Source organism: Gallus gallus, chromosome 2 (genome assembly GCF_016699485.2).
Source record: "Gallus gallus isolate bGalGal1 chromosome 2, bGalGal1.mat.broiler.GRCg7b, whole genome shotgun sequence".
Taxonomy (NCBI): Eukaryota; Metazoa; Chordata; class Aves; order Galliformes; family Phasianidae; genus Gallus; species Gallus gallus.
The window spans coordinates 27,585,831-27,611,731 of record NC_052533.1 but is presented as its reverse complement, the minus strand read 5'-3'; the positions used below and the strand labels follow the sequence as shown (position 1 = coordinate 27,611,731).

At 36.1% G+C, this 25,901-nt stretch overlaps 1 protein-coding gene across 10 annotated transcripts in view; it reads left to right on the top strand.

Moving 5' to 3' along the window:
- DGKB (diacylglycerol kinase beta) overlaps positions 1-25,901 on the top strand; it is a 343,763-nt gene that overhangs the window by 11,869 nt on the left and 305,993 nt on the right. For all 10 annotated transcript variants that reach the window (XM_046937766.1, XM_046937763.1, XM_046937764.1 and 7 more), the window contains exon 2: positions 20,076-20,324. In XM_046937766.1, coding sequence (XP_046793722.1) covers positions 20,255-20,324 — 70 coding nt within the window. In that variant the 5' untranslated portion in view covers positions 20,076-20,254. The remainder of the gene's footprint in view (positions 1-20,075; positions 20,325-25,901) is intronic.

Sequence of the window (25,901 nt, the reverse complement as noted above, 5' to 3'; positions counted from 1 at the left end):
ATCTAAGCAAAATATTGTCCAGTGTTTCAGAGGCATTCTGAACTAATGAGATAGACTTCTACCACTCTCTCAGGTATATAATGCAAACTTTTACATTATAAAGGAATCTGGGCAATTTTAGCGCACTAAGATATGCATTAAATAATAACTACCCACTGTAGTGTCCTGTGCTTGTAAAAATAATGAATACCAAATGCTGTCAGATGATAGCCTATTATTCTCTGAATCTGCAAAGGTGAATGTGATAAAGAAAGTGAATGCTAAATGAGGGAGGCCAATGCTGTCTGACTCCAGTTACTACTCTTACACAGTTCACATATCTGAATGTGTTTAGGTAGACTGAGCAGTGTTTCCTGTATTTCAAAGTTTTGAAGTTATAATGGCATATAATATAAAATGAATGGTAGCTATTCAAATGTGTGATGCATAGACAGCATATGCAAGCAGCTTCTAACCTGCTGGTGCTCTGAGGAAGTTGCTTTAGGTTTTAGAGCAAGATAAATTAATTCCTTTGGAACTGTTGGCCTTCGTTCTGTGTCTGGAGCTGCTGATGTGCAGAGTGGTTGTGGTGTGGAGTGCCTGAGACAGGCTTCAGTGAAGTGATTTGCAGTCAGTACTGTGGGATTTGGCAGTGGTCTGTATTTGAACGTCTCTGCTGAGATTGTAACTTCATTCATTTTGGAGGACCAAAGTGGAAAGCTGGGTGAATCTGATATTTAAATAGATTTAAATAGTTTTATTATCTTCAGATCTCTGGGTGATTCTCCTTGTAAGAGGCTTTCATGTTTGAAAGAAGTGAAGATAGAACAAGGTTTTTCTAATTATTATTATTATTATTATTATTTTTAGTTTAAGTATAGATGAGCATCTATTTTTATTTGCAGCTTGCTGTATTGGAGCACTGCTTATAACACTGCTTCCTAGGAATATGTAATACACATACTTTAATTTTTAAAGGATTAATATATCAGACTTCAGATGTGGCCTTTTGTTCCAGATTGCTGTTGTGGATCTACTCTGCTGTATATTGATCATTCATTGTGCTTCATACTTTTTTTTTACTTTTTTCCTTCTGTTTTCTTACTGCCATGGTAGTGAGATTTTTAGAAATAAGAAAACACTACTACAATCTAGGGAACACCTAGTAAAGATTATCTGTTTCTTATACTACATGGAACTGTATTTTCAGTTACAAGGAAGTAAGTCTTGGAAAATTTTAATGTGTGTAACTCTCTTTCTATCCTGTTATCTTAGAATCAGTGAAATATGGTACAGAAGTTGAATTTACCTTGTTGCTCAGCTTTTTTTTTTTTTTTTTAATAAAATCTGGAAAAAATTCCTCTTGCATTACCTAAAATGGAGCACCAAAAGCAGAGCTGAGAAAAATTCCGGCCATGGCTTTCTTATATCCCATCTTGCATCCTCTTGGCTGCTGCTGCACTGTTTTTGTCTTGTGTACTTTTTTTTTTTAATCGCTGCTGCTGTCCTTGGGCTGTTCCTGCTACTTCTCTTTTACTGGGTGATGATAATGTACTCCAGGCATCAAGAGCTCGAAGGTTGTAGCTGCTGGGTCTGATCTGAGTCCCTGATAGGGCACAACCAGCGACAGCCACACTGGAAGTGACTGCAGCAGGGATAAGTAGTTGGTTAGAAATTCTCTCTGTTGTGGCTTTTTTTGTTTGTTTGTTTTTTTTAACATTTTAAAAATTCTTTTATTTCTCTGAAGATGGTGAGGGAACTGATGTATATAGAAGTGAAGGAAATAATAATAGAATGGTAGGAATTATAAAATCTCTTCTCAAATACTTAATGGTCTTGAAGAGATGGTGAAGGCTTCGCACTCACTGTCATATGCACAGTCATGCTTGATTTGCATGTGTTTTGGGTGCATTTCTGTTTCAAAATATTTAAATTTCTACTTGGGATGATTACAGCAGTTAGTGATATGCAAAACGTCAATCTATACTGGTGTAAACTAAGTATTAGGGCTAAAATTTTTCAGCATTTTTTGGAAGTGAATGCAAAGATGCTCAGAATTGAGCAATTCTTTGTTTTTTGGATGAAGGCATAAGATGTACTATTTTGTGGAAGTTAAGGTGACGATTGCTTCTTCAGAGAGCCAAAGTGCTGCTGCTCAGGATGGTTTATGTGCACAGACAGATCAATTGCCAGAGCAAAGCTTCTGTCTTTCCCCTCTGTGTATAAGAGATTCTTAGAATTATTTTCCTGGTTGGAAGAGGCACAGAGGGTTATGGTTGTGACTGAGAGACACCAGGAAAATGCTGTTAAGTTTTTTGAGAACTTATTGACCCAAATGAAATCTTGGGACTGCATCCTGCATAGACAGAGCATTTGCTGCCAGCCCTCTTGTGCTGCCGAGGCAGAAGAGAAAATGTGAGACCAGGGATGTAAAGGACCAATATTCAAGGTGAGCATGTCCCTCCTCAGGGCTGGCAGGAACCAAGACTGCTCTCAGTCTGTGAGCAAGACAGTGTGCTGCAGTTAAGGAAAGAATAGAACATGGAGTCTTGTTAGATAAAGTAGACTAATCATTTGGTAAATCCTGGACCATGAGAAGAATGAACAAAATGTTGTGGTGAATGAAAATCATGTAGTTAAACAAAGATGTGACACAGTGCTGAGAAGAAAGAAGCACACTAGGAATAAAGATAAGTTAAGGCCATGATGTCCAAGTGATGTGAAGGGGGAAACGTTCTTTGACAAGTGAAGTAGAGATATCCCTTCATGTTGGTGTTGGAATTGCTGTGATTTTATGTCAAATAGTTAGATTTATTTTATGATGTCTTTCATGCATGTCACAATCTTATATTTTAGTATGGATCAATCTTGACAAGGATGTCATCTGCGTGACTGTAGTACTTCTAAATATGAAAAAGATACTTCCTACCTCATTGATGCAAAACAAAGTGAAATGTGTATTGCAAAAACAGTTAAATCTGTGTGTGATACACAAAGGGCAGGGGTTGGATTTAGTATGCCCTGACTGTATTTTAAAATTATCTATCTAACTATAAAATTGAAACAAGTTTTGGAACTAGTAAGATGAATATTCAAGTTTTGTGATAGTGCTCTTATTGTCAACTGACTGTGATATTTCTATCTGTCTGGATGACTGGGTAAAAGGATGTAGTTCCTTTGAACTAGGCTGACAAAAAATACTAATGTTCTAAGACCATTGGTTATGCTATGAAAACAATGAAATACTTAAACAGTAGCTGTTTAATGAAGCTAAGGGAGGCTTTTGTGCTAATTGTAAGTCAGTTGTGAGATAATATGAAGCTGTATTGATACAGAAGGTTATTTATTCTTTTGAAAAGGGTTTCATGACTTCATCAGGGGTATTCTGTGGTTGTTTCTGTGTGTATGTGTTGTAAAATAATAGCTCTGGTGCAATGTAAGTAAGGATAGTATGCCTCTTAATAGAAAGAATTTGTTTTGGATTTAAATAAGAACTTTGTGATTACTTTGATATTTTGGATATCTCCTTATCTTAAGTAAGGAAACATGAAAGTCATGGTGGTGTTGTGGCATTAAAATTTATAGTTGCATTTTTGCCTACTTTATATTAAAAATACAAAATGTGAAAATATTTTCTTCCTTTTATGCTCTGTAGAGCCGACGAGGTGCATCAAAGGTTATTTGGTGTGATGAGATTTGTTCAGTGTTGACACTGACTAAAAGAAAGGGGTTTTTTTTGTGGTTTCTTTTTTTGTGTTTGTTTTCCACATACCTCTCCTGTGATCTACTCTGTGTGTGCGACACCAGCACCGCTTGTGCTATACCATGAAAGAACTGAGATGACATTGGTCAAATGTAAGGATACTGTTAGACTGTCTGATCCCAATTTTTTTTTTTTTTTTGCTTATGACCATCTGTCCTTTCTAGGTCTGTTCTCCCATCCCTGTTTGTTGCCTAGCATTAATCTGCTCATCTGCTACCACAGTGTTTGTGAGTACCTGTGGCATGGGGCTGCCATTGGCAGGGGAGGGATTGGAGTAGGACTCATCTCCTCAGACAGCTGGAGCTCCCTGCATGGCCACCGAGTCACAATCTTCCTCATCTGCCTCAGTATTCATGAAGCTAGTCCATGCGTGCCCATCACATCATAGAATGGCTTAGTTTGGAATGGACCTTAAAGACCATCTAGTTCTAACCCCCCTGCCAAGGGCAGGGTTGCCACCAATTAGATGGCAACCTGGATCCCATCCCGTCTGGCCTTGAATACCTCCAGGGATGGGACAGCTTCTCTGGGCAGCCTGTGCCAGCACCTTCTGTTTGTAAGCTCCTTTCCAGTACTGGAAGGCTGCAGTAAAGTATCTCTGGAGCCTTTTCTGCTCCAAGCCAAGTAATTCCAACTCCCTCAACTTTTCTTCAAGGGAGAGTTGCTGAGCCCTCTAGGTTATCTTCACAGCCCTCCTCTGGGCCTGCTCCAACATCTCATTCTTCCTGTACTGGGGGCCTCAGTCCTGAAGGCAGTACTCTAGGTGGGGCCTCATGAGGACAGGGTAGAGGGAGACAATCACGTCTGTAGCCCTACTGGCCATTCCTCTTTTGATGTAGCCCAGAGTACTGTTAGCCTTCTGGACCGCAAGCATGCACTGATGCCTCATGTTCAGCTGTTCATCCACCAGAACTGCCATGTCCTTCTTTGCAGGGCTGCTGTCAGTGAGTTTTCCCAATCTGTAAACATATTCGACACTGCCCCAGCCCAAGTGCACTTGGTTGTGTTGAACCTCATTAGATTAATACAGAATCACTTTTCTGAGTGTGTGTATGAGTATCCAGGTCCCTCTGGATGGCATCTCTTCCTTCTGTTGCATAAACCACACCACTCAGCTTGGCATCATCTGCACATTACCTTTCTTGGGGAAAAAAAAAAGAAGAATAAGGGGATTCCTATGGCTACAGCTCGCCAAATTTTTCAAATCTTTTTAATCACGAGTACTAAAGCTAGGTAAAAAGTACTTTGGGACATGTTGTTCCATTTATTTTTTTTTTTAAGACTCTTCTCCATAGAAGTCCCTGGAGAGTTCATTTTAAAACAGACAGCACAATGTGGGCCACTGTAATACAATTTTCATTGTAAAATATTATGTCCTAGGGCAAATTTACCACAAATGGAGCAGTCGTGTTGTCCTATAAAAGACAAGATGTGTTTTTGCAACTTTTGATATATCTAAAAAATATGCATAACTCCCTCCAGTCTGCCAAATAAGCAAAGCTTGCTATTTTCAGTAAACTATTTTTTAGCTTTTGGAATACTTAGAGACTGTTACTAGCATTAACTGCTTTGACTATTCAAGGTAACGTTGTATATGCACAACTATAAACATTGCTAACTAGAATATTTTCTGAAATTGTAATTAGGAAGAAGATTTGGATAACCACTTAAACTTTCATAACAGGAATATAATAAATATTTTGTGTTAGCTATCAAAGTGTCAGGAAATAGCATCACTATGTATGGATTTTAATGACAAAATAATTGAATATTGTAGAGATTTCACAGCAGAGATACTTACACCGATCAGTTGTGAACCAGAGAGGTGGCTTATGTATCTTATCTATCTGCTGTATGAAATTTCACTTAGTAATTCATTAATCAACAGTGCTGCAAGAGATCTGCTGACAGTGTTGGTGAATCTTGCAATTTAAAAATCGAGATAAATTTCTTGACTAAATAGTGGAGAAATATGCAAAATAATAAGTTATTTTTGTCAGAATATTCTGAAAAAAAAAATGCTGACCTATATATTTCTGTACAGATGCATTTAGATATATATGTTCAGAATTCTGAACTGTATTGTAGGTAGATTTCTAGAATATTAGGAGAATGTAGTAGCAATGTGCAGTATTGTTATCGTGAAGAAAAAGGAAAATAGGGAGCAAAATTATATGACGTATTGTTAAGAAAAGGATACTTTTGCAATGGATTTCAAAGGTATGCTAATTCTATGTTTTTCTTTCTTTTAGGATGCCAAAATAAATAACTTTCTTATTTTAGCTGTGCCAATTTAAGAAATGTAAACTGAATCTAGTTATGAAATTGATGCCTGGGAACCTTGAGTACTCATAAAAAATTCGAGTTTTGTAACAATCTCTTGAATAATAATTTGTTTTGCATATTTGAGAAGGCTGAGGCTTGAGAGAGGCTAAATGCAGGAAATTCTTACTTGCTTCTGGAAGTAGGCAATTCAGCATCTTGCAGTTTTATATTCCAAGTATCAGTAGTGTTCATGTACTTATTTTTTACTCTGCTTAAGGTATAAACCTGGGAGAAAAGACAACACAATAATGAAGACTTGACTAGATGGTATGTGCTGGATTTGTACTATACAGCACATTGCTCAGATTCTTCATCTTCCTACTATTTAGGATGTTTTTACTGGGACAAGTAGGTTTGTGTGTTAGGAGCTTTTCTGGCCATTTGGTTGTAGACTCAGGCCTTGGGCACATCTTCCCAGCACTATTCTGGAAAGGGTTTGGGCTTGGGTTTCGCTCAGCTCTGTGGAAGAGGAATGGAGCTGCTGAAAAGCAGTGGAAGCTGTGATGTTTTCCAGCCAGGTCCCCAGCAGGGATGTCTGGAAAACCAGGACTCTGGGGCAAGCCACAGCACACACACTCAACCAATTGAGTAGCAGCCACAGATTTCCAGAATGTTGGTGTTATTGGACACGTGTATTTAAATCTGTAAGTGATAACGTTTCCTCAGCAATACTGTGAACTACTTGTTTTAATTAGTGGAGTATTATGTAAAGTTAGTTGTCCGTGACAGACTGCTAATTAAAATTCTGTGATTTGGATAATTAGAAAAGTAATCATATTTAATGTAGAGCTTTATTCTAATATATTTTATACTCCTGTAGGCATTTAGACTTAAATTTACAGGTTCAAACTTAGAAGGACAGGGAAAAATAAAGCTGTTAAGGAGAACTGTTTTATTGACATGCATAAATTAGCACTATTCATGTATTTAAATATATTCAAATACAGATCTCAGTTCAGTTTCTGACTTTTCCCCACAACTCCTGTGTGATAGTGAGCAAATTATCTGAGAACAAATGTTCCAGTGTGTCTGTTGAATTTAAAATGCAATGATTAATGCCAGCTGAGATCTACCCACTTTTTAAAATTCAATGCTAGGTCTATATTCTTTTTTAGGAAATTGTTATTCATTTATTTTCTGTAAAATGAGAAAATGCCTCATTTTCTACACTATTTAATTAAGAGTAAGCAGGACTGTCCCTTGTGTACGTAGTACTATCAGTGCTGTAGTCAATCTTACCTCAGTTTGTGCTTTTGTAATACAAGCACATAATAATGACAACATAATTAGTAGTTACTTAACCTTTCTCATCTCTTTCATTCATCAAACCAACCTGTAAAAGAATAACCAGAAAATCAAAGCGTACTTAGGGAGCACTGAACATCGGAAGTCAGGCCTCTGATGGGTTTCTAACTTTGGGTTAGAAAAGCAGCATAGTGCCTGGGCTGTGTAGCTCCTGTTGCTCAGTTGAGTTCAGACCAGGGGGTTCTGTCTTCACAGACTAGGCAGATAAGTCCTAATACTGAGCAATAGTATCTATCATTTTGAACCATGATTCTTTTTTCTTGCAACTGGTAGGAATCCTTTTTTCTTAGGTAAAAGAGCACTCAGTGTGCCTCAAATGATCTATTTTATTGACTTAGTACATTGCAAGTATCACCAAAAGGAATGAATTAATCATAAAAGCTTGTTGAGTACAGCAAAAGCACTTCCGTGAATATTCACTGAAACTTATAAACAAGTTCATTGTAGGTGCATTGTATCCTATTGAGTATGGAGGTTTACAAAGCTTTAGCTGATCTTTAGCGAATATTCTCAGGAGATATGAGTATCTCAGTGTCATCAGTAAGCGTAAGTTGAACTTCTAAAATACAGACTTTGTAAAAAGAGTTCATCAGGGAACAGGTTTGAGTAACAAATTACAGATCTTTTTCTCTTTTTAAAATTTCATAAGGTATACCAAAATAGAACGACTTTAGTCAACTCAGTGACTTACAGTTCACATAGACCTGATATTCTGGTGATATGAAAAGAGTGTAAGTGGAGCGATCTTTCTTAGGTTTGTAGTGCATGTAGAAGAATTTAGTTATGCATATTTCAGTACAGAACAAGTAAAAGGAGTGCCTCACAAATTAAAAATCACTTAGCAAAGTTAAACAGTGCTATTTCTATTAACAGCAGTTCTTAAAAAACACACATTCTGAAGCTGATGAAAGGTGAGTTTTATATGTATGGCTTATATATGGCTTATATAGCCTTATAGGGTAAGGCTAAATAATATGCCCACTGGTAAGTGTAGGTCCCCCCAAATTTTTGTTAATCTCTTCATTTAAAAACTTTATGGATCAGTTCCTAACAGTACATTACAGAAAAGATTCATAATCCCTAAAATATCTGTTTATTTATAAAAAAACCAAAAGGTTTTCTTAGGCATGTTTCTCATACAGTCTTTTCATAAAGCAGCCCTGCAACCTTCAGTAAGGACTTTGTTAAGGACTTCCTCTTTCTATGGAGGAAGAAGTACTACAGTAATTATAGACTTAGTATAATCTGTCTTATACAAACTTATTGTATAGGATAAAAATGTTGGAAAACAATGAAAAAATAAAATATGACTTAATAATTCTGTACCAATTCAGAAGTAGTAAAATGCTTTTCCATTATCTTCTCTTAGTAATGCGAACCTGGTAACCTGGTAGATAATACTGCAATTTGCTGGATAATGTGGAAATTATGTAGGGGCAATATTTTAATGTTTAAAACAATACTTGTAACTGTCTTAAGCATATTTGAAGGCATACTGAAACAAAAGTGTCTCAAATAGATTTAAAAAAAATCAAAAACATTTACACTGATAACTAAAAGAGTTAATTTGTAGGATTTTCAAGTTTGCATAAAAGTAGCAATCTAAAAGGACTAGAGCTTCTGTGAAGAAAGGTTTTTAAAGCAGTCTTTTAACTTAGGTGTTATAGTTCCTCCTAAGGAGTGAGCTTATTATTTAATATTGCTGTGTAAAAATTAGTCAGGAAAGAACACATTCTACTTAACTAAATTCCAACAGTATGATTCTATGAATAAGAATGTTCAATCATATTCATACTTTTATAAAAACAGTAGTATCATTCCTATCTCAAATGTATGATATCACCTTGCAGAGGATTCTCCCATAATAGTTTGAAGTCTTTTTTACCAGTTCTTAAAGTTCAGCGTTTAAGACATTTCTTGAAAGTTATCATTACCTGAATTTATTTAGTTTCCATGAACTGAAATGTGAGGTTGCCAGGTTCTGAGTCAGCGGGATTGCAGTGATTTGGTGTTGTGGCATTTATTTACTTTTATTGTCTGTTTTGCTGACTTGTAATGCATCGGGTTTGTGATGTGTGCACCCCAATGCTTCATTTATGGAACTTAACAAGGCAAAACAGATTGCAGAGTGAGAGCAGGCAAACTATTGTACACTGTGCTAGTGAAAAAGACGCTGGTTTACAGTCATTTGTAATTACTACTGCTGCTAAAAAAGATAAGAATATAGTTTAATGCAGGCAGTAAATAAGTCATTACTTTTACAAGAGAAGAGATAGTGTTTCTGTCTGGTATCTCTGTTCTGCGTGGGTGTAGAGTCCAGAAGAGTAATTGTTGAGTTATGTGCTTATTCCATTAACAGAAGAACAAATGAAGTGTCACCAAGTTGCTATCCATTTTGTTGTACTTCTTTTGTTTTGAAGCCTAAGAGGAATTCTTTAATAATTTAAGCAAAGAAACAGCAAAACATTTTTAATTTCTTCTGCTGTGTTGTGTTTATTCTGGTTTCCTTTGATTTCTAGCTATTTAATTACTTAGTCACCATGCTCTAATATGCGAGCCCATGATTGTATACAGCTTTAAAATGTCAGAATGGACTTAGCTTCCCCCTTACTTCTCCCCAATTTGTCTTTAAAATATGAAATATATAAAATTTTTGTGTCTTTTGCTTTTTAAAGTTGTGGGGAAAAGGAATTTCACAGAAAATGATGGTTTTCAGGTGACTTTGTTTATGATTCAGGTATATATGCTGATCACTTACAGTTTATGACAAATAATAATAGCAGAAGAATAGCCTGCATTAGAAGATGTCTGGTGCTTTAAAAGGTGTTCTGGTATGTTCAGTGCGGAGATGAATTGGGATAATTTAATACTGCTTTGCTTCTGACTACATTTAGTGGATGACATTAAAACTGCTTTGGCTTAAATCCTGTGCAAGCCTTGGGTGAGCCCAGCAGAACTGTGGAGCATGAAGAAACACAAGTATCAGCAGCCAGCAAGGTCTGGGGAAATCACACCAGAGTTTCAGCTGTACCAGGGTAGAGTGAATTCAGGTTTGCCTCCAACAATTACATATATGTCTGTGTGTGCATGGCAAATAATCCACTGCAGTATCAAAAGAATTTTGTGCAGACTTAAATACAGCATAAACAAGCTGTTACAGAGTCTAGTAGTCATACTTGGGAAAAAGAACTGGAAGGTGGCACAATCAGATATTTAGAAACTCATGATGGCAAGCTACGCTGTAGCCCTCAAGATGCAATAGGATTCTGACTATCCTTTTCCCTCAAACTATAATTTGAGTGTAATTAAGTAATTAATCAATTAATCCAAGTGATTGATCTTAACCTGTACTTAGCTTGGAACTTCCTGTATGTCTTTGCAGTCTTGAAGATGGAGTTGTCTGAAATCTTCATGCATTATATTTTACTTCCGTCTACCAATCCTCTGTTTCTCTTATCTTTAAATAATCACAGAATCACAGAATGGCCTGGGTTGGAAGGCATCATGAATCTCCAACCTCCCTGCCGGGCAGGGCCACCAACCTCCCCATTTACTAGACCAGGTTGCCCAGGACCCCATCCAACCTGGCCTTGAACACCTCCAGGGACGGGCATCTACAACCTCTCTGGGCAGCCCATTCCAGCACCTCACCACTCTCGTAGTAAAGAACTTCCCCCTAACATCCAACCTAAATCTTCCCTCTTTCAACTTAAAACCTTTCCCCCTTGTCCTGCTCTTATCTACCCTTTCAAAGAGTTTACTCCCTTCCTGTTTATAGGCTCCCTTCAGGTACTGGAAGGCTGCAACGAGGTCACCCCGCAGCCTTCTTAATCATACTTACGATAGCAATAATGTTAGTGCCAAAGATTTTATGAAAGCATAAGCTCTGTCTGAGAATAATTAACTGCAACTCTTAAAGAGAGAGAATTAGCTAGAAGAGGAAGAACATCCTGAGAAAACAACAACCAGAAAAAAACAGATGCAGAGTCTTTTCAAGAGGAGTAATGTTTAAAAATTTCAGTAATATGTGCTACAAAATATCTTCAAGGAAAAGAGCAGAGATTATCAACCTCTTCTCTTTTTCCCCGTCTTTAAGATGAGGAAAACAAAGGGAAACAGAAGTAAAATTTCACACTGAGATCTGAGCATCATGGGAAAAGAATACATATTTAGGTTGCACAGTTTTATACTGTCATCAATTAAAAGGACAAATGCCACTTCTCATAGATATTTAAGAGATTTCATGTGACATTCTTCATGCTTCTGGTGGCAGTGTGGATATACTATCAACACAGGTAGTAGGAACACATAAGTGGCTATGAGTCAGAGCCTTCCCAAACCTAGACATTAATGGAGTTGAATTTGAAGAAGTCAGAAATGGAGGGAGAACAAGGAATAGTAGTTGGAGATACTGCTGCCATCACATAATTTCCTTTGTCTGTAGATGTACTTTCCTGTAGGCAAGACCCCTCCCACTTTTGAAATCCCTTCTTCTATTCCGCTGTCACTGAACTTTTTAATAGCGATGCTAATTAAATAAATATGAAACCCTTTGTAGTTGTCTAGAGGACCGCACACTATCCCAGTGGACAGTGGCATAGTGTCAGCTATTCATATCCCAGGACTGCAGTAACTTCTGCATGTAATCTCCCTAAGGAAAAAAAAAATCAGCTGGTAAAAATAATAATAATAAAAAAATTTCTGCAACAAAATCCATTTACCTGCCTGCTAAATTGTTTTCTATTCTCTGCACAGATTTCTTGTTGAAGATGAAATCAAGTTCATATTCTATTGTATGTTTTAGAAGCTACTCAAGTGCCCAATTCTCTTATTTTAAAACTGCATAAAACTTTGGAATGAGGACAGCGGTTAACAAATCTTTTCCTCAAGCAGAGTGGAACAGTTGTGTCACAAGACTAAAGTATATCTCTTCAAAGGCTTATTTCTGAGCATGAAGTAGGAATTTCTGCCCCAGGAAATCAAGGATCATCAGAAATCTTCCCCAGTTGGAAATTACATTTTTCAGCTTTGCCTCCCTCTGGTATAATGACCCCTGGAGCACCTAAATTGGAGAGATTAATTAAACCAAACAATTACACAGAGAACCCTGTTGCTGATGGGTAACATAAATTAATTGTTATGTTGAATTTACAGTTCATCCCATGAGAGGCAGTGGAAAGAAAGGGCAACAACACATGACAGATATTAGTTAAATTGCTGAACACTGCTGAAGTGGGCTCACATATTTGTGGTGCTAGTTGTGGGAGAAGAATGTAAGAAGAATTCCTTCCAAAATGTGAACTTCTAAGATTGGATTTCATAGGAAAGGTGGCAAATGCCTGGTTTGGAAGGAAGAGGTTGGCCCTAAGGCATTTATTCTGTGATGTTCAAAACTTTGAAGGAGTTTTTTGTGGATAAAAGAAATAGTAGAAATATGCAGCATGGAAGAAGTTGGCTATAATTCTCTTGACAGTGGTTTACCCAGTGGACAACTAAATGTACTTTATGACTGAGAACTTCCTACATATTACGTAATTACACCTACTGAATCATTGGCTTTCCGCCCCAGATTATATCACTTGATTTATTAAGGAAAATTATTCATAAATCTTAGTTAGTTATTCTTATTTTAAGAAGAATTTCACACTGAAATTAATAGTTTTGGAATTCACTGATTTCAAAATATTAACAGCCTTCTAGAGATAATTCTGTCTAAACAGATTTTCCCTGCTTTTTTGTGGAGTCAGTTTGTGTTTGCCTCTTACTTTCACCTATTTTCAATATTTTTATGATCTTAGAATAGAATCATTAAGGTTGGAAAAGATCTGTTAAGATCACCTAGTCCAACCGTCAGCCTACCATCAGTATTATCCACTAAACCATGTCCTTAAGTACCACATCTACACGTTTCTAGAACACCTCCAGGAATGATGACTCCTATCACCTCCCTGGGCAGGAGGCATAGCAGGCATTAATTTCAAAGCAGCCTTCTTACTTTTCCAGAGATATAGATAACTTCTTCAAAGTGGAAAAATAATAATCAATTATTTATGAAAGCAAAATGTGATACGGTGTGACCGTTTAGTCCCAATGAATATGACACCAAACTTTAATGCCCCTATGGAGAAATCTGCTAGTCACAGATGTAAGATGGTGAGAAGAATGACTAATTCCTCACATTTCCTGCATTTGCTTTTAAAAATTTGTTTTCTTAGAATTGTAATTGAGAACTTCTTAACACTGGGATAGCTGCATTACTCTCAGAGAAGATTTTTAGTTTATATATTTCCTCTTAGAGTATAAAATAAATTCCAATCTGAAAAGGTGTCAGTGGATTATTATTATTTTTTTTAATTATCGTTATTCTTTTTTTGCTTATTCAGTTACATTATTTAATGGAAGAATGGCCTTTAAAAATCTACAGCACTGCAGAACATAAACATTCTGGCATTTTCTTATTCCAGTTCTCTGCCTAAGTTTTATTTATTTCAGTGCTTCTTTTAGTAAAGGAAGCATTGTATTTAGTGTAGCAACTTGGAAATAGCAAGTCTAGAAAGAGCTGGAAATATTTGAGATCTATCTGAAAGTAAAATAGTTTTTAAAGTAGTCCCAGTGTCAAGTAGGTGCTTGAAGACCAAAGTAAAAAATATAATTAAAAAAATACATATGTCTATGTTTAAAATGTAAGTAAATATATTTAAAGTGGTGCCATTGCCTAGACTTCTAATCATCTTTGACTGATGTACAGTTTTTGTTGCTAAAATTTCTCATTTCCATAGAAGCCTGTGTTCATGAAATGTTTTCTCAAATATTCAGTTTTTTGGCTTATCATATCACAATGTTTTTAGTTTTAGTTTTTTTTATGCTGTGTATTCCCTGTGTATACTGACATACTCCATATAAATAATTTGAGGGAGAAAATTTGAATAATCACTTTTCTTTGGAATAAGCCCTCGTATTTGTATTAAAATTTAAATGAATGTTTTTATATATTCTAAACTAGTACACTTGGTGATAAAGTAGTTGGGAAAAAATGCACGCTTTTGGGCTGTGTTCAAGTTGCTCCATTAGAGGGACATCTATTCAGCTTGGCAAACAAACTTTCAGCGATTTCAGTGTTTTGGTGTTTAAAGTTAATATTTTTGAGTTATGATAATACGTATCAGTAAATGTTATTTGCCAAGTTAAGAATGTCTATTAGTAAAATGACTTTAATACATCTGAATGCTGAATACCACAGAAAGACTAGACAACGTTATGTAAAATGTATACATTATGTTTTTGTAGGAAGATGTATTTTGCCATCAAAGCTCTTTTTCATTCATGCAATTAATCCAGCAACAGTTAGAAACAGTCATAATATTTCCATGATTGAAAGTGACGATGAAACCAGAATGCTGATTACTAATTGCTTCTGATTGGGCACTTTGTTCCTCCTTAAACTGTTCAGGAGTAACCTTCAACTACATTTATTTGGGATATTCTTGAATTCTAAGGACAAGATTTTCGACGAAGTGTAAAATGAATTGCAAGAATACCTTCACAAAGTGTCTGGTATATCCACAAACACTGCCTGCATTTTTATGAAATTAATTTGTTTTTGGCTTTGTGCTGGTTTGTTGTTGTGTTTTAATGTTCAGTTGTGCTGACAATTGCAGCTTCATTAAAGACAATGTTCTGGTGTTCAATAGCAAAAGTTGTCATTCAGTGCTGAGGAAATACTATGTACTTTGATCTCAACAGTTTATTAGAATAGAAAGAGTGCACAACAATCCCTTATGTATTAGTACCACGTAGGGCTTGAAATACAATCTTGAGAATATATTTCATACAAGAAGGCAGAGTTACTTTTTACAAGTGTTCGTTAAAAGTATACTTTTCTTTGTTTACCAAGTCCACAAATGGCATTCTTTTCAGTGGAAAGATGCTTTGGTCTTGTCTGTTGATTTAAGAGAAAAAAAAAAAAAAAAGCAGAAAAAAAAAAAGCTTTTTGATCTTGTTTCGGGAGTTAACAGAGAATACTTTTTCATATATGTGTGTGTGTACGTGTGTGTGAGCGTATGGTGTCTGACATGTAAAAGTTCTCCTTTGGGAAAAGGTGTGAACACTTAAATTTGAGGACTCAGCTAACTATGGTGAAGGTATTTACTTGATTGAAGGAAATTTTAAGCATGTTCTGTATAGAAAAGTCCTTGAAAAGCATAATTGCTTCAGCCTCTACAGCAGTTGAAGTACAAAATGTTCTGTGTTGTTTATTCATGATATTCAGTCAAAAATCAGTAATCAATCATGTGGAGAACTATAGTTTCCTTTAAAGCCTAGAAAGAAAGTCTTCTCCTTAGGGTTCATATTCTTTCTTGCCCCTCCACCTTCCTAATAAAAACATAAACAGGTTGAAACAGGATTTTCATGGTAGGCTAAATGTATTAGTCTTTTTATAGTTTTGTTTCCCATGTAGAGAGAGGGGTAGTTTGAGTCAGTATTTAAAGGAATGTGGGGGAGAAGGACTTGAAGATCCTGTTCATGTACAGAATAGAAGATGCTTATTTAGGATCAATCACTTTGTGTTTTGCATCCCTTCTTGGCATCAGTCTTACCCCCCCCCCCCCCCTCCATTAAGAAGTAACTGCAAATTACGGATAAAATTGTATGTGAGATGTAGATTATAGAAGAACTGGTAGGAGGTCTTGGCTAGATAATGGCTAGATAATTCCAAAGGCCAGGTTTTTTGTTTTTTGGGTGTTTTTTTTTTTTTTTTTTTTGGCTGTTTCAGTTTTCCTTGTTATGTTTAACATGGAAAACCTCCATAGTGTGTGCTAAGAAGTTTTGTGCTTTCTGTCAGGGCAGTAAGAATGAACCCAGAAGATCTTTCAGGAGGGACTTAAATATTTCAGTTTTTCAATAAATTCAGAATCATAGAATTACATGGGTTGTAAAAGACCATCAAGATCATCAGATCAGGCACCAGCTTGACTTGCTGAGTCTCAGTGCTAAAACATGTCAGTTAGTGCTACATCCATGTCTCTTAAATTCCTCCAGGGATGAGGAGTACACCAGTTCCCTGGTCAGCCCTTTCCAAAACTTGGCCACCCTCTCAATGAAGAAATTCTTCCTAATCTTCCCCTGACACAACCTGAGGCAGTTTTCTCATTTTGTAACGTTCATTGCTGGAAAAAGATACACACTTTTGACTGCAACCTCCTTTTAAGTAGTTCTAGAGAGCAGTCATTTCTCCCCACAGCCTTCTCCAGACTAAACAGTGCCAATTGCTTCAGTTGCTTCTCATTAGTCTTGGTCTTTTCACCAGCTTTGTTGCTCTTTGTACGCACTCAAGCAACTCAGTGTCCTTGTTGCAAAGAGCTCCAAACTGGGCGTGGCATTTGAGGTGAGGCCTTGCCATTGCCATATACAAGGGGAAAATTACTTCCATGGTCCTGTTGGCCACGCTATTTCTGATGCAGGCCAGGCTGCTATTGGCGTTCTTGGCCACCTGACCACACTGTTGGCTTGTATTCAGCCAGCGTCCCCAAATCTTTTCAGCTGAACAACTTGATAACCACATTTTCTTAAAACTGTGCTACTGCTTTGGATTGTTACAACTCAAGTGCAGGACCTAGCTTTTAGCCTTGTTAAATCTCATACTTGTTTGTATAGGCCACAGTCATCCTCTGGAAATGAAATATGAGGCTGAACTCAATGTTGTTGACTTGTTTCTGTAGAACTGAGAGTAATAGCTTTTCCCCATACTTTCTAGAAACTCCTTTTCCTTGCGGGGAGGACCATGTGAGATGAGATTAGATTATTTGGGTGCTGAGGTTGATGTATAGAGAATTTACCCATTTTTTTCTTATTATCTTTTCTCCATTGTGTGTTCCTGTCTCTTCTCCACTTCTCAGTTCCTTCAGAGAAATTTCAGTGGCATGGTGAATTCCTGGAAAACTGAGTTTGTTAGCGGTGTTGACTGAATGCTGAGTAATTTGGTTTGTAGAGTTTTTAACAAAGCTTTACTTCCTAGTTTGGTTATGTGAACTGGTAAGAATCCTGACAGAAAGACTATGTAAACTCTTCAATCCAGAAAGAAAATCAAGTTATAAAAGGGAAGCTGAAATTTGGTATGGAAAAGAGAGTTGTTTTTTTTTAATCCAATTGTTTTTCTGATAAAATGAATGCTTAATTAATTAAGAGACATTAGAAATACATTATTATGAGATCTGCTTTGTGTCAGATTGAGTGAGCTGTGAATTGTACCTATGTAGGTACTGACAAAATATTTGCACAAATGCATGTTTCCTGGAATATGTCAAACTCTTAGAGGATCAGTGAAAGATTTCATTACCTGCCATCTTCTATATTTTAACTGTATACTTTAATGTGTTCTTTGAAATAATGCATCTTTGTATGGGGATATTAACTCACTGTTTGGTGCTGCTGTTTTCCAGTCTTACCTCTTCTTCCACCACTGTTCACAGCCTGGATGTTGAGTAAAAGGGAAGGATGTCCTCTTTTGGAGTTGCTGATTTAGATTTTAAGTCAGAGCAGGACAATGAAAATCAACGTTTTTCCATTGACTTTCCCATGAGCTGTAAACATAACAATCCCCATAGAGCAAAAGATATTACACATGAACAGATTGATCCCTTTAGGACCCACAGCTGTTATCACCTTGCTAGCCACAGCAATTCTAATGATAGGCTGCTTAACATGATTTTAAATAACCAAGATAATATCTAAATGTACAGCATTCAACAGTGTTTATTTTTATAGGTGATTAAGCTTCTGTAATTAGTAATAGATAACAGTAGATGAAATTGTGGTAGAAAACTTTGAATCTGTTGTATCAATAATTCAAATATAAAGCCACTTTAAGTAAAACCTGATCAGTTGTCAAGAATACAAAAAAAAATGTTTGAAGAAATAAAGTTGTCTTCAATACAGTCTAATCACTTTTCAGAAATGAAACATCTCTAATTTGATTAAAAATTCTCTATTGACCATTAGTATTTTCTACTCTTAAATAAGAGGACTGAGGCTCTCAAGACAGAATGTTAAGCTTTTTAGATTGTATGTCACTTTCATCTTTTGTAGCTATTACCCTTTTTCAGATACTGAGTATGATCTACTGATATTTGAGAGCTGATGAGCTTTCCTCTTGGCCAGTTTTGTCCTTAATAATATTGTTTTTTTCATCCCAGTCTCGATGACTGATTAGTTTTTTACTCCTTTTTTTTTGGTCTCTAGATCTGTGTTCTTCTAACTTATCCTTATGTTTTATTTCAAATTGAGGAAGTGAAGAGGATAGAAATTTCTTCTGATTTAAACTTTAAAATGACAAGTTAGCTGCCAAATAGGTTGTACACATCTGATATAGTGTTTGGATGACGTTACTTTCTAGTAATATAAGTGTACGTATACAAGTCATTTGCCAAGAAGAGCCTGAGCGCAATGGAAGTATGCTTAGGGACTAAGATGTCTTTCTTCCTGAATTTCTTGGTCCAGGGGAGGGGAGGGGAGGGGGAGGGGGTGGATATATTGCCCATCATTGAGTAGAGGGGTTGTTTGTTTCCTAGCTACTCTACTTTTTATTTTGATTTCTTCCCTCTGCCACCTCAAGCTGAAAAACTATGCCTTTTTTCTCTCTCAGCTGCCAACTTTTTCTCCCTTAGAAAATGTTGTTATGTTAGTGTCTTCTGGTCTGAATTTTTCCTTTGCTCTTTTTGTAATCTGACCCTTGGAAATTACACCATTGCTAGGCACATAAAGAGATTCCATTTATGGTCTAAAATTAGCTTTCTAGTCTAAACTTGTCATCTAGGCGACCTCTGCAATCAATAGAGAAAGATAAATACTGCAAGAAGCAATTCATCACATCTTAAGATTATGTTGAAACGGGAGGGATTAATTGCTCGTCTAAGTTGCCTTTCTCTTCTGCTGATTAAAGAGAGAGCTCTAGATGACAACCTTGGGTGAGGTGCCTGATGGCCAGACAGCTAAAATTAGATGAAAAGTATCCTCCTACCTGTTGTGCAAGGAGCGATGTTGGTAATGCATTGCCTTTGTAATGTCTGCTGTACAGTAGTTAAAACTGTGCAAAACTGAAATGAGATGACACCTAGAATTTATTCTTTTTGTCTGAACTGATTTGCAGCAATGCCTGTTAGTTACATTTGATTTTTTCACTAGTGTGTTCTGCAGTGTTGTGACAGATCCTAAAAATCAACCCCCTACTATTTTGTTAGAACAGTTAATAATTAAATAGCTCTCGTAATTTTCCCACCACATTGCTAAATAAAATTATTTTCATTTTGACACTGTGAGATAGAAGCTGTAGAACGTTTTTGATGAAACCGCATAGTACTATGCAACAACACAATTGGATACCTAATTACCTGAGTTCCATTTAAAAATTATAAGGATCTAATTTTACTGATAGTGTCTCTAGATATTTCTGAAACAGAAACATACTTGAAGAAGGTGTTTGGATGCAATTTGATCAGTATGATAATATTTGATGGTTATTGCTGGACATAAGGAATTGAAATTATAAAAATAAAATTTGGAGATGCATGTAAGACTAAATATGAACAAATATCGTATGAACAAATTTTGTGACAGAGTTGTTATGACAAAATATTTATCAGTTACAATTACTCCTGTATTAAAACTGGTATTTAGACTTCTTATGTTTGTCCTTCTTTTTTAACAGTGCTGTAACCCACTGCTGAACCAACAAATTGGAAACAATTCATAGCATCAAAGACTTCAGACTGATGCCGTCTATCAAGTCTTCAAGCACTGTGAACTGAAACTACAAATCTTGGAGTTTGTGTCACCTGGGTCAAAAGGAATGCTTTTCTGGTATTAACGAGGACTATTACTGCCATTATGACGAGCCAGGAGAAGTGGCTTAACCTTAGTCCTGGAGAGTTCTCTCAGCTTCAGAAATATGCAGAATGTAAGTACTTCCTAAAATATATTTTTTACATCTTTTTACTTCCCAATTAATAGCTCAGAATTACATGCTTAGAGGATGAAATACTAAAAATGAGAAGTTAGATTTAAGGGGCAGTTTGTAAAGTCTGGAGTTGACCTAGAAATGTTCAAGAGTATTTCAGAATTTTTTTTGTATGATAGATAATATTTTTGTTAATGAAGAAAATATCTTTAGATTTAGAAATATTGTTGATTTATTACTAATGGAAATATTTCTATACCAAGTATAAAGCCTGTAAGTAAAATTAAGACTGATTCTTTTTTTTTTTTTCTGGCTGTGGCAACATGACACCTACTTAATTGTATCAGTGTAGTGATCTAACAGAATAACCATAAAACCATTACTTTTCTAGAAGAGCTATTAATATCAGGATAAAGTAATTGATGTAATTGGTTGGATTGTTTGTGTTCAGATTTGTGTTTACGTATGAAATAAAGATGCAGTGGTTTTGAACTGTACTGTTTCAACCTTCCTTTCGCTGTCTGGCTAGTTGTAGATTTCTCTTTGCATAAATAGTTAAATGTCTGAGACAATTAGAGAAAAAAAAAGCTAATGGTATATAAGGGTTGATATATAATTCCAAGGGAATACAAATGAGATATGGGCCAAGTTTTGTATTTGTGATCTGCCCAATTTAATTCTCTTAAATATCTGAATAACAGTATCTTTAAATATATAATTAAGACTTACAAATGCAATTTTATTAAAATAAGTTGGGTTTAGCATTTTTGGGTTGGTTACATCTTTATCTAACGTATAGAGGTACGAAATATTGTGACAATAGATATCTTTACTTATTACTGTATAGTAATTAAACTGTATGTGACTTTATGAAGTTTGAATATATAATTGCTTTGATACTCCGTTTTTTCAACATGGCAAGCTAGTGAAATAAATACTATCAAATTCCTGAGTTTGGCTGGCTTGATGAAGTTTGATTATTTATTAAAAAACAAACAAACAAAAAAAACAACAAACACTATAAAACCAACCAAACAACAAAACTGTTCAGCATGTAAGAGTTACTAGTGGGTGTCCTTTCAGTATCCTTTCATAATACAGGACTGCAGGTTGTATAACCATGATATAGTTCTGTATCAGAGTATCAGCTCTTCCGTATTTGTACTGCTAGTCGCAGATGGTGAAACCAATTGTTCAGGAATTGGTGATAATTTATACTTTAGCGTGAAGCTGAGCAATTTTGTGACTTATTGTTTATTAGGAGTTTTAAAAGAAATGAGAAGTCTAGATGAGGTTTCTCGTATTTTGAAATAAAATACCCTGCAGTACTGAAAAAGCTTTGGAGTTGCTTGCAGAAAGGAGAGATTATCTGAGTGCCAGAAAGTATTGTTGAATGATTAGACTTGTGGGAGTTGCATTGAGACCAAAAAGTCTTGGTTATGAGTCCTCAGCCTTGCCTTGCCTTGTTTAGGAGTGGGTTTCTTTGAAAGATTATGAAATACAGTAGGGAAGGTACATCAAGGATTCACCTTTCATTCACCTGCTGATAATTGGTACTGTCATTTGCTCAGCCTTTCATTTAGTTCGGTATATGTGCCTTACTTTATAAACCTTAATCTGAATTACAGCATAATATTAACTTTGGAATTTTTTGGCACATACAGTTTCTTAAATTTGCAAAATATAGTCTGTCAAATACCTGTCATCTGGAATATCAGTCACTTTTGGGTCATATTGTTAGTGGCAGACAATTACATCTACTTAATGAGGTCACTAGAACCAGAGTTACTTTTGTACAACTAACTGGAGTATGAATAGAATTGTTCTCTTAAGTTTACTATAAAAACATACACTGAATTTTTTTAAATCTCTGAGTTCAGTGTATGCATATATTTGATAATAAGATACATCATAAGACTGAAGCAAATTAGAGTTTTTCTGATATCTATATTAGTGTACATGCATTTTGGTGTGCAAATAAAAAGTAATAAATCTGAATGATAAGGACTAAATTAAAAGAAAACATGAAGAGATACTTAAACAAACTGTTGGAGAGGAGCATGTTAGACGAGACTGCATCAAAATAGGGCTAGCCAGCAGGGTGAGGGAGGTAACTGTATTCCTCTACTCTGCTTTCATAAGGGCCCATCTGCAGTACTGAATTTAGGTCTGGGGACTCCGGCACAAGAGGGATGTCGAAGCAGGTCCAGAGAATGGCCACAAGGATAATCAAGGGACTGGAGCATCTCTCCTGTGAAGGCAGTGAGCTGGGCTTGTTCAGCCTGAAGAAGAGAAGGCTCCAGGGTGACCTCATTGCAGCCTTCCACTACTTAAAAAGAGCTTACAAGTAAGGTGGAGACAGACTTTTTATGTGATCTAGTAGTTATAGGACAAGGGCAATGGCTTTAAACTAAAAGAGGGGAGATGTAGGTTAGATGTTAGGGAGGACATTATTTACTGAGAGATTGGTGAGGCACTATCACAGGCTGCCCAGAGAAGTTGTGGATGTCCCATTCCTGGAAGTGTTTAAGGTCAAGTTGTATGGGGCCCTGGGCAAGCCCCCGTGATGGGGAAGCAACTAGATGATGGTTAAGGTTCATTCCAATCCAAACCAGTCCATGATTTGATGATTAACTGGAGTTCTGTGGGTAGAATTCAGAGTTTACAATTAATACCTCTGTATTATATTGCTTTGATTGAATACTAAATGTTGGTACTAGGTGGGTGATTAACAGCAATTACTATAATTGATGCAAGAAAATTACCTTAAATAGGTGAGTCCAAAGAGAGTGCATGCTCAAGTGCCTTATACTTAAGAGTAGGAAGCTTTAAGCACAGAATGTATTTTGTTATTATTTATTTGGAATATATGTAAATTTGGTTAAAAATATTTGCTCACTTATTTCCAGGGAGGAGTCATTATTCTGCATTTTATGTGCCTATCCACCCAGAAAGCATTCTTCCTAAAAAAAGTCTGCCTGTGTTCTGCATATTAGCAGTATTAGTATAGTTATAAGTATAGTTATTAGTTTCTTAGTTAGTTATTAGTATAGTATGTCTTCCAATTCTTCTTGTGTGAACTTCACAATAGGCCTTCTTCTACCTCTATATGCAGATAATCTCCTTGATATCTTATGAAAAAGTTCCTGCCACATCTTATTACATGTAGTATGATTATCAGCTTTATGTAACTTTATTGCCTGGTAAGCACAAACCCTGAATTTAAAATATCTTTCCTCATACATACCAGCTTTTTTTGGTACCCATAAATGTAACTGAACAGCAAAGGAGAGTATTGATTATTCACCACTTGGCCCTGGTGACAGAACATTGTATACTTTCTCTCTAAGCAACACTTGGAACTTGGCAGCGTATAAACATCTTCCAGTTAGTTAACACCTTCACAATAAGCTAATTCACTGTAGTTACAATTAAGTGGTGTAATGTCCTGTTAAAAGATGATACTTCCACAGTCCAAGGAATATTTGTCTATAATTTCGTTTTACAGAATTATTTTTCAGCTCAAGCTGAGTCAACTTTATATTTGCAGTTTAAGACCTTTCTTCAAATAAGAATTTGGGACTTCAAACAAGTTTTTGGAATGGTTTAAATATTACTTTAAAATGTAGAAAAATGTCTGTGTAGAATTCAAAGAGCATGTTAATTAATACTTGGCACTTTGCAGTTAGTTTGCATGTGTGTGGGTTGTCAGCGTTGTTTTTTTTTTTTTTTTTTTTTTTTTTTTTTAAGAATAATTTCCAGTGGCAGGTACTCCTTTACTCCTGTTCTGAAGAACAGTAGGTTTTTACTTAGTTTTAAAATACCTCAGAAGAGAAAATGAGAACTGAGATAACTGGGATGCTCATTATGTAGTAATAATGTTTCCTACGCCAAATACATATACTAATGGAAATACATGTGTCAAGAAGGTAATTTTTTTCCTTTAGATTTCATGATCAGGTTTACTTATGGGAAAGAAGGTGAAAAGGTGTAGGGTATTTTTGCATAAAAATCTAAAAGTATATAGGAAGGATAAGGTGATATGGGATTAGATGTTTAATGCAAAGATTTATGAGGCAGAGATTGTTTCTTCTGAAATATACACTACTAGATATATACACGATTCTGTACTGATCCTACTAGCAGCTCAAATTGTAGGGACATTAGAAAGAAGCTGTATGAGTAGTTTCACTGTAATTATTACCTGTAGGGTAAATTCCATCAGCTTAGAGGGTTTTTTTTTTTTTTTTTTTTTTGTTATTGTGTCATCAGTCAGAAGAACTTTAGTAAATTTGTGTTATAGTCCAAATTACAGTGAAAAATAGTGAGAGTGTTTCATGATTTAGCTGGACTTTAGAAGAAAGACGTCCTTCCCTTAGTAGGCACAAAGAGGCAAAGGAAAAAGCCTCTGAGCTCTGGCAGCACGTATACTCTGGGGAAATAGCTTTATTTTTTCAAGTCCTTTTGAATTTGTCAACAAAATATGCCCTGAGGACCAAGCCTGAAAAAGACTTTTTGCAAAATTTTTGGCAGTGTTTTTTTTCCCAGGCTAGTGGAGGAGAACTTGGGCAAACTATCGCAGCCTGAAGATATAAATGTTGGATTGCTACTGAAATGGCTATGAGAACAGGAACAACATCAGCAGCTGCTGCTGCTTTTTGTATACCATCAGTTGCTACTAAATCGAACTAAACCATGTAAGAATATTGTAGGGCAACAGGAGGAAGAACTTGTCGGAAAGTCTCTGAAGAGAAATACAAAAGCCAACATAAGTTTTGATCAAGACTTAAACTGCCAGAGACTCTTGGGTGGGTTTAATTCTGTGGTCCTCACAGATGGAAAATATTTTCTTTTACAATGGGTATAAATGATAACCTGCAGGGAACTTCATACATGTGACAGATGGCCACCAGCAGCACTGAAAGCTCTGGGCTATTACCCAGTCTCTCAGAGGATCCCAGGCTTCTGGCACTACATTGGCTTCTGCTAATCATGATCAGGGACTAGGCCACATCAAAGAATACAGATTGTTGAAAGCAACTATTTTTTATTGTTTTTAAAGGGAAGAGAAAAAATTCCTAGTAATTACTGAGAATATTTTTACCCCGAGTACTAGGTTTTAGGAGTATGAACTTTCTGCTGCTGTTAGTAAAAATGGACGAAATAAGGTTCTTTTAAAGTTTTCTCAGAGACCGTAAGGCTGTAGTGGTCCCAGATTCCAGAGAGAAAAAACTGTAGAAGAGACTGTTTACAAACCCATAATTTGAGCATGCAGAGTATCTGGCCGTGCTAAATGTGTGATGAATAAGATGCTGTTCCTTCATCAGGTGCACTTGATTGCCTCACTAGGAGATGCTAATTTACTTTCCAAAAGTGCTGGGCAAGCGTCTCACACATCTATGTTTAAGAGAGAAAAGGTAGAGGAGATTGTAATGTTTACCCAGTAGAGGAGGCACAACCAATCTTTATTTTCTCCTTTATTTTTAGGGTAAACACATTATTTTCTTGATTATGCTACTAAGTCATCAGTGTTTTGTTGAGGTTGAGCTGGCTGTTTAGATGGTTGATAAGAATGAA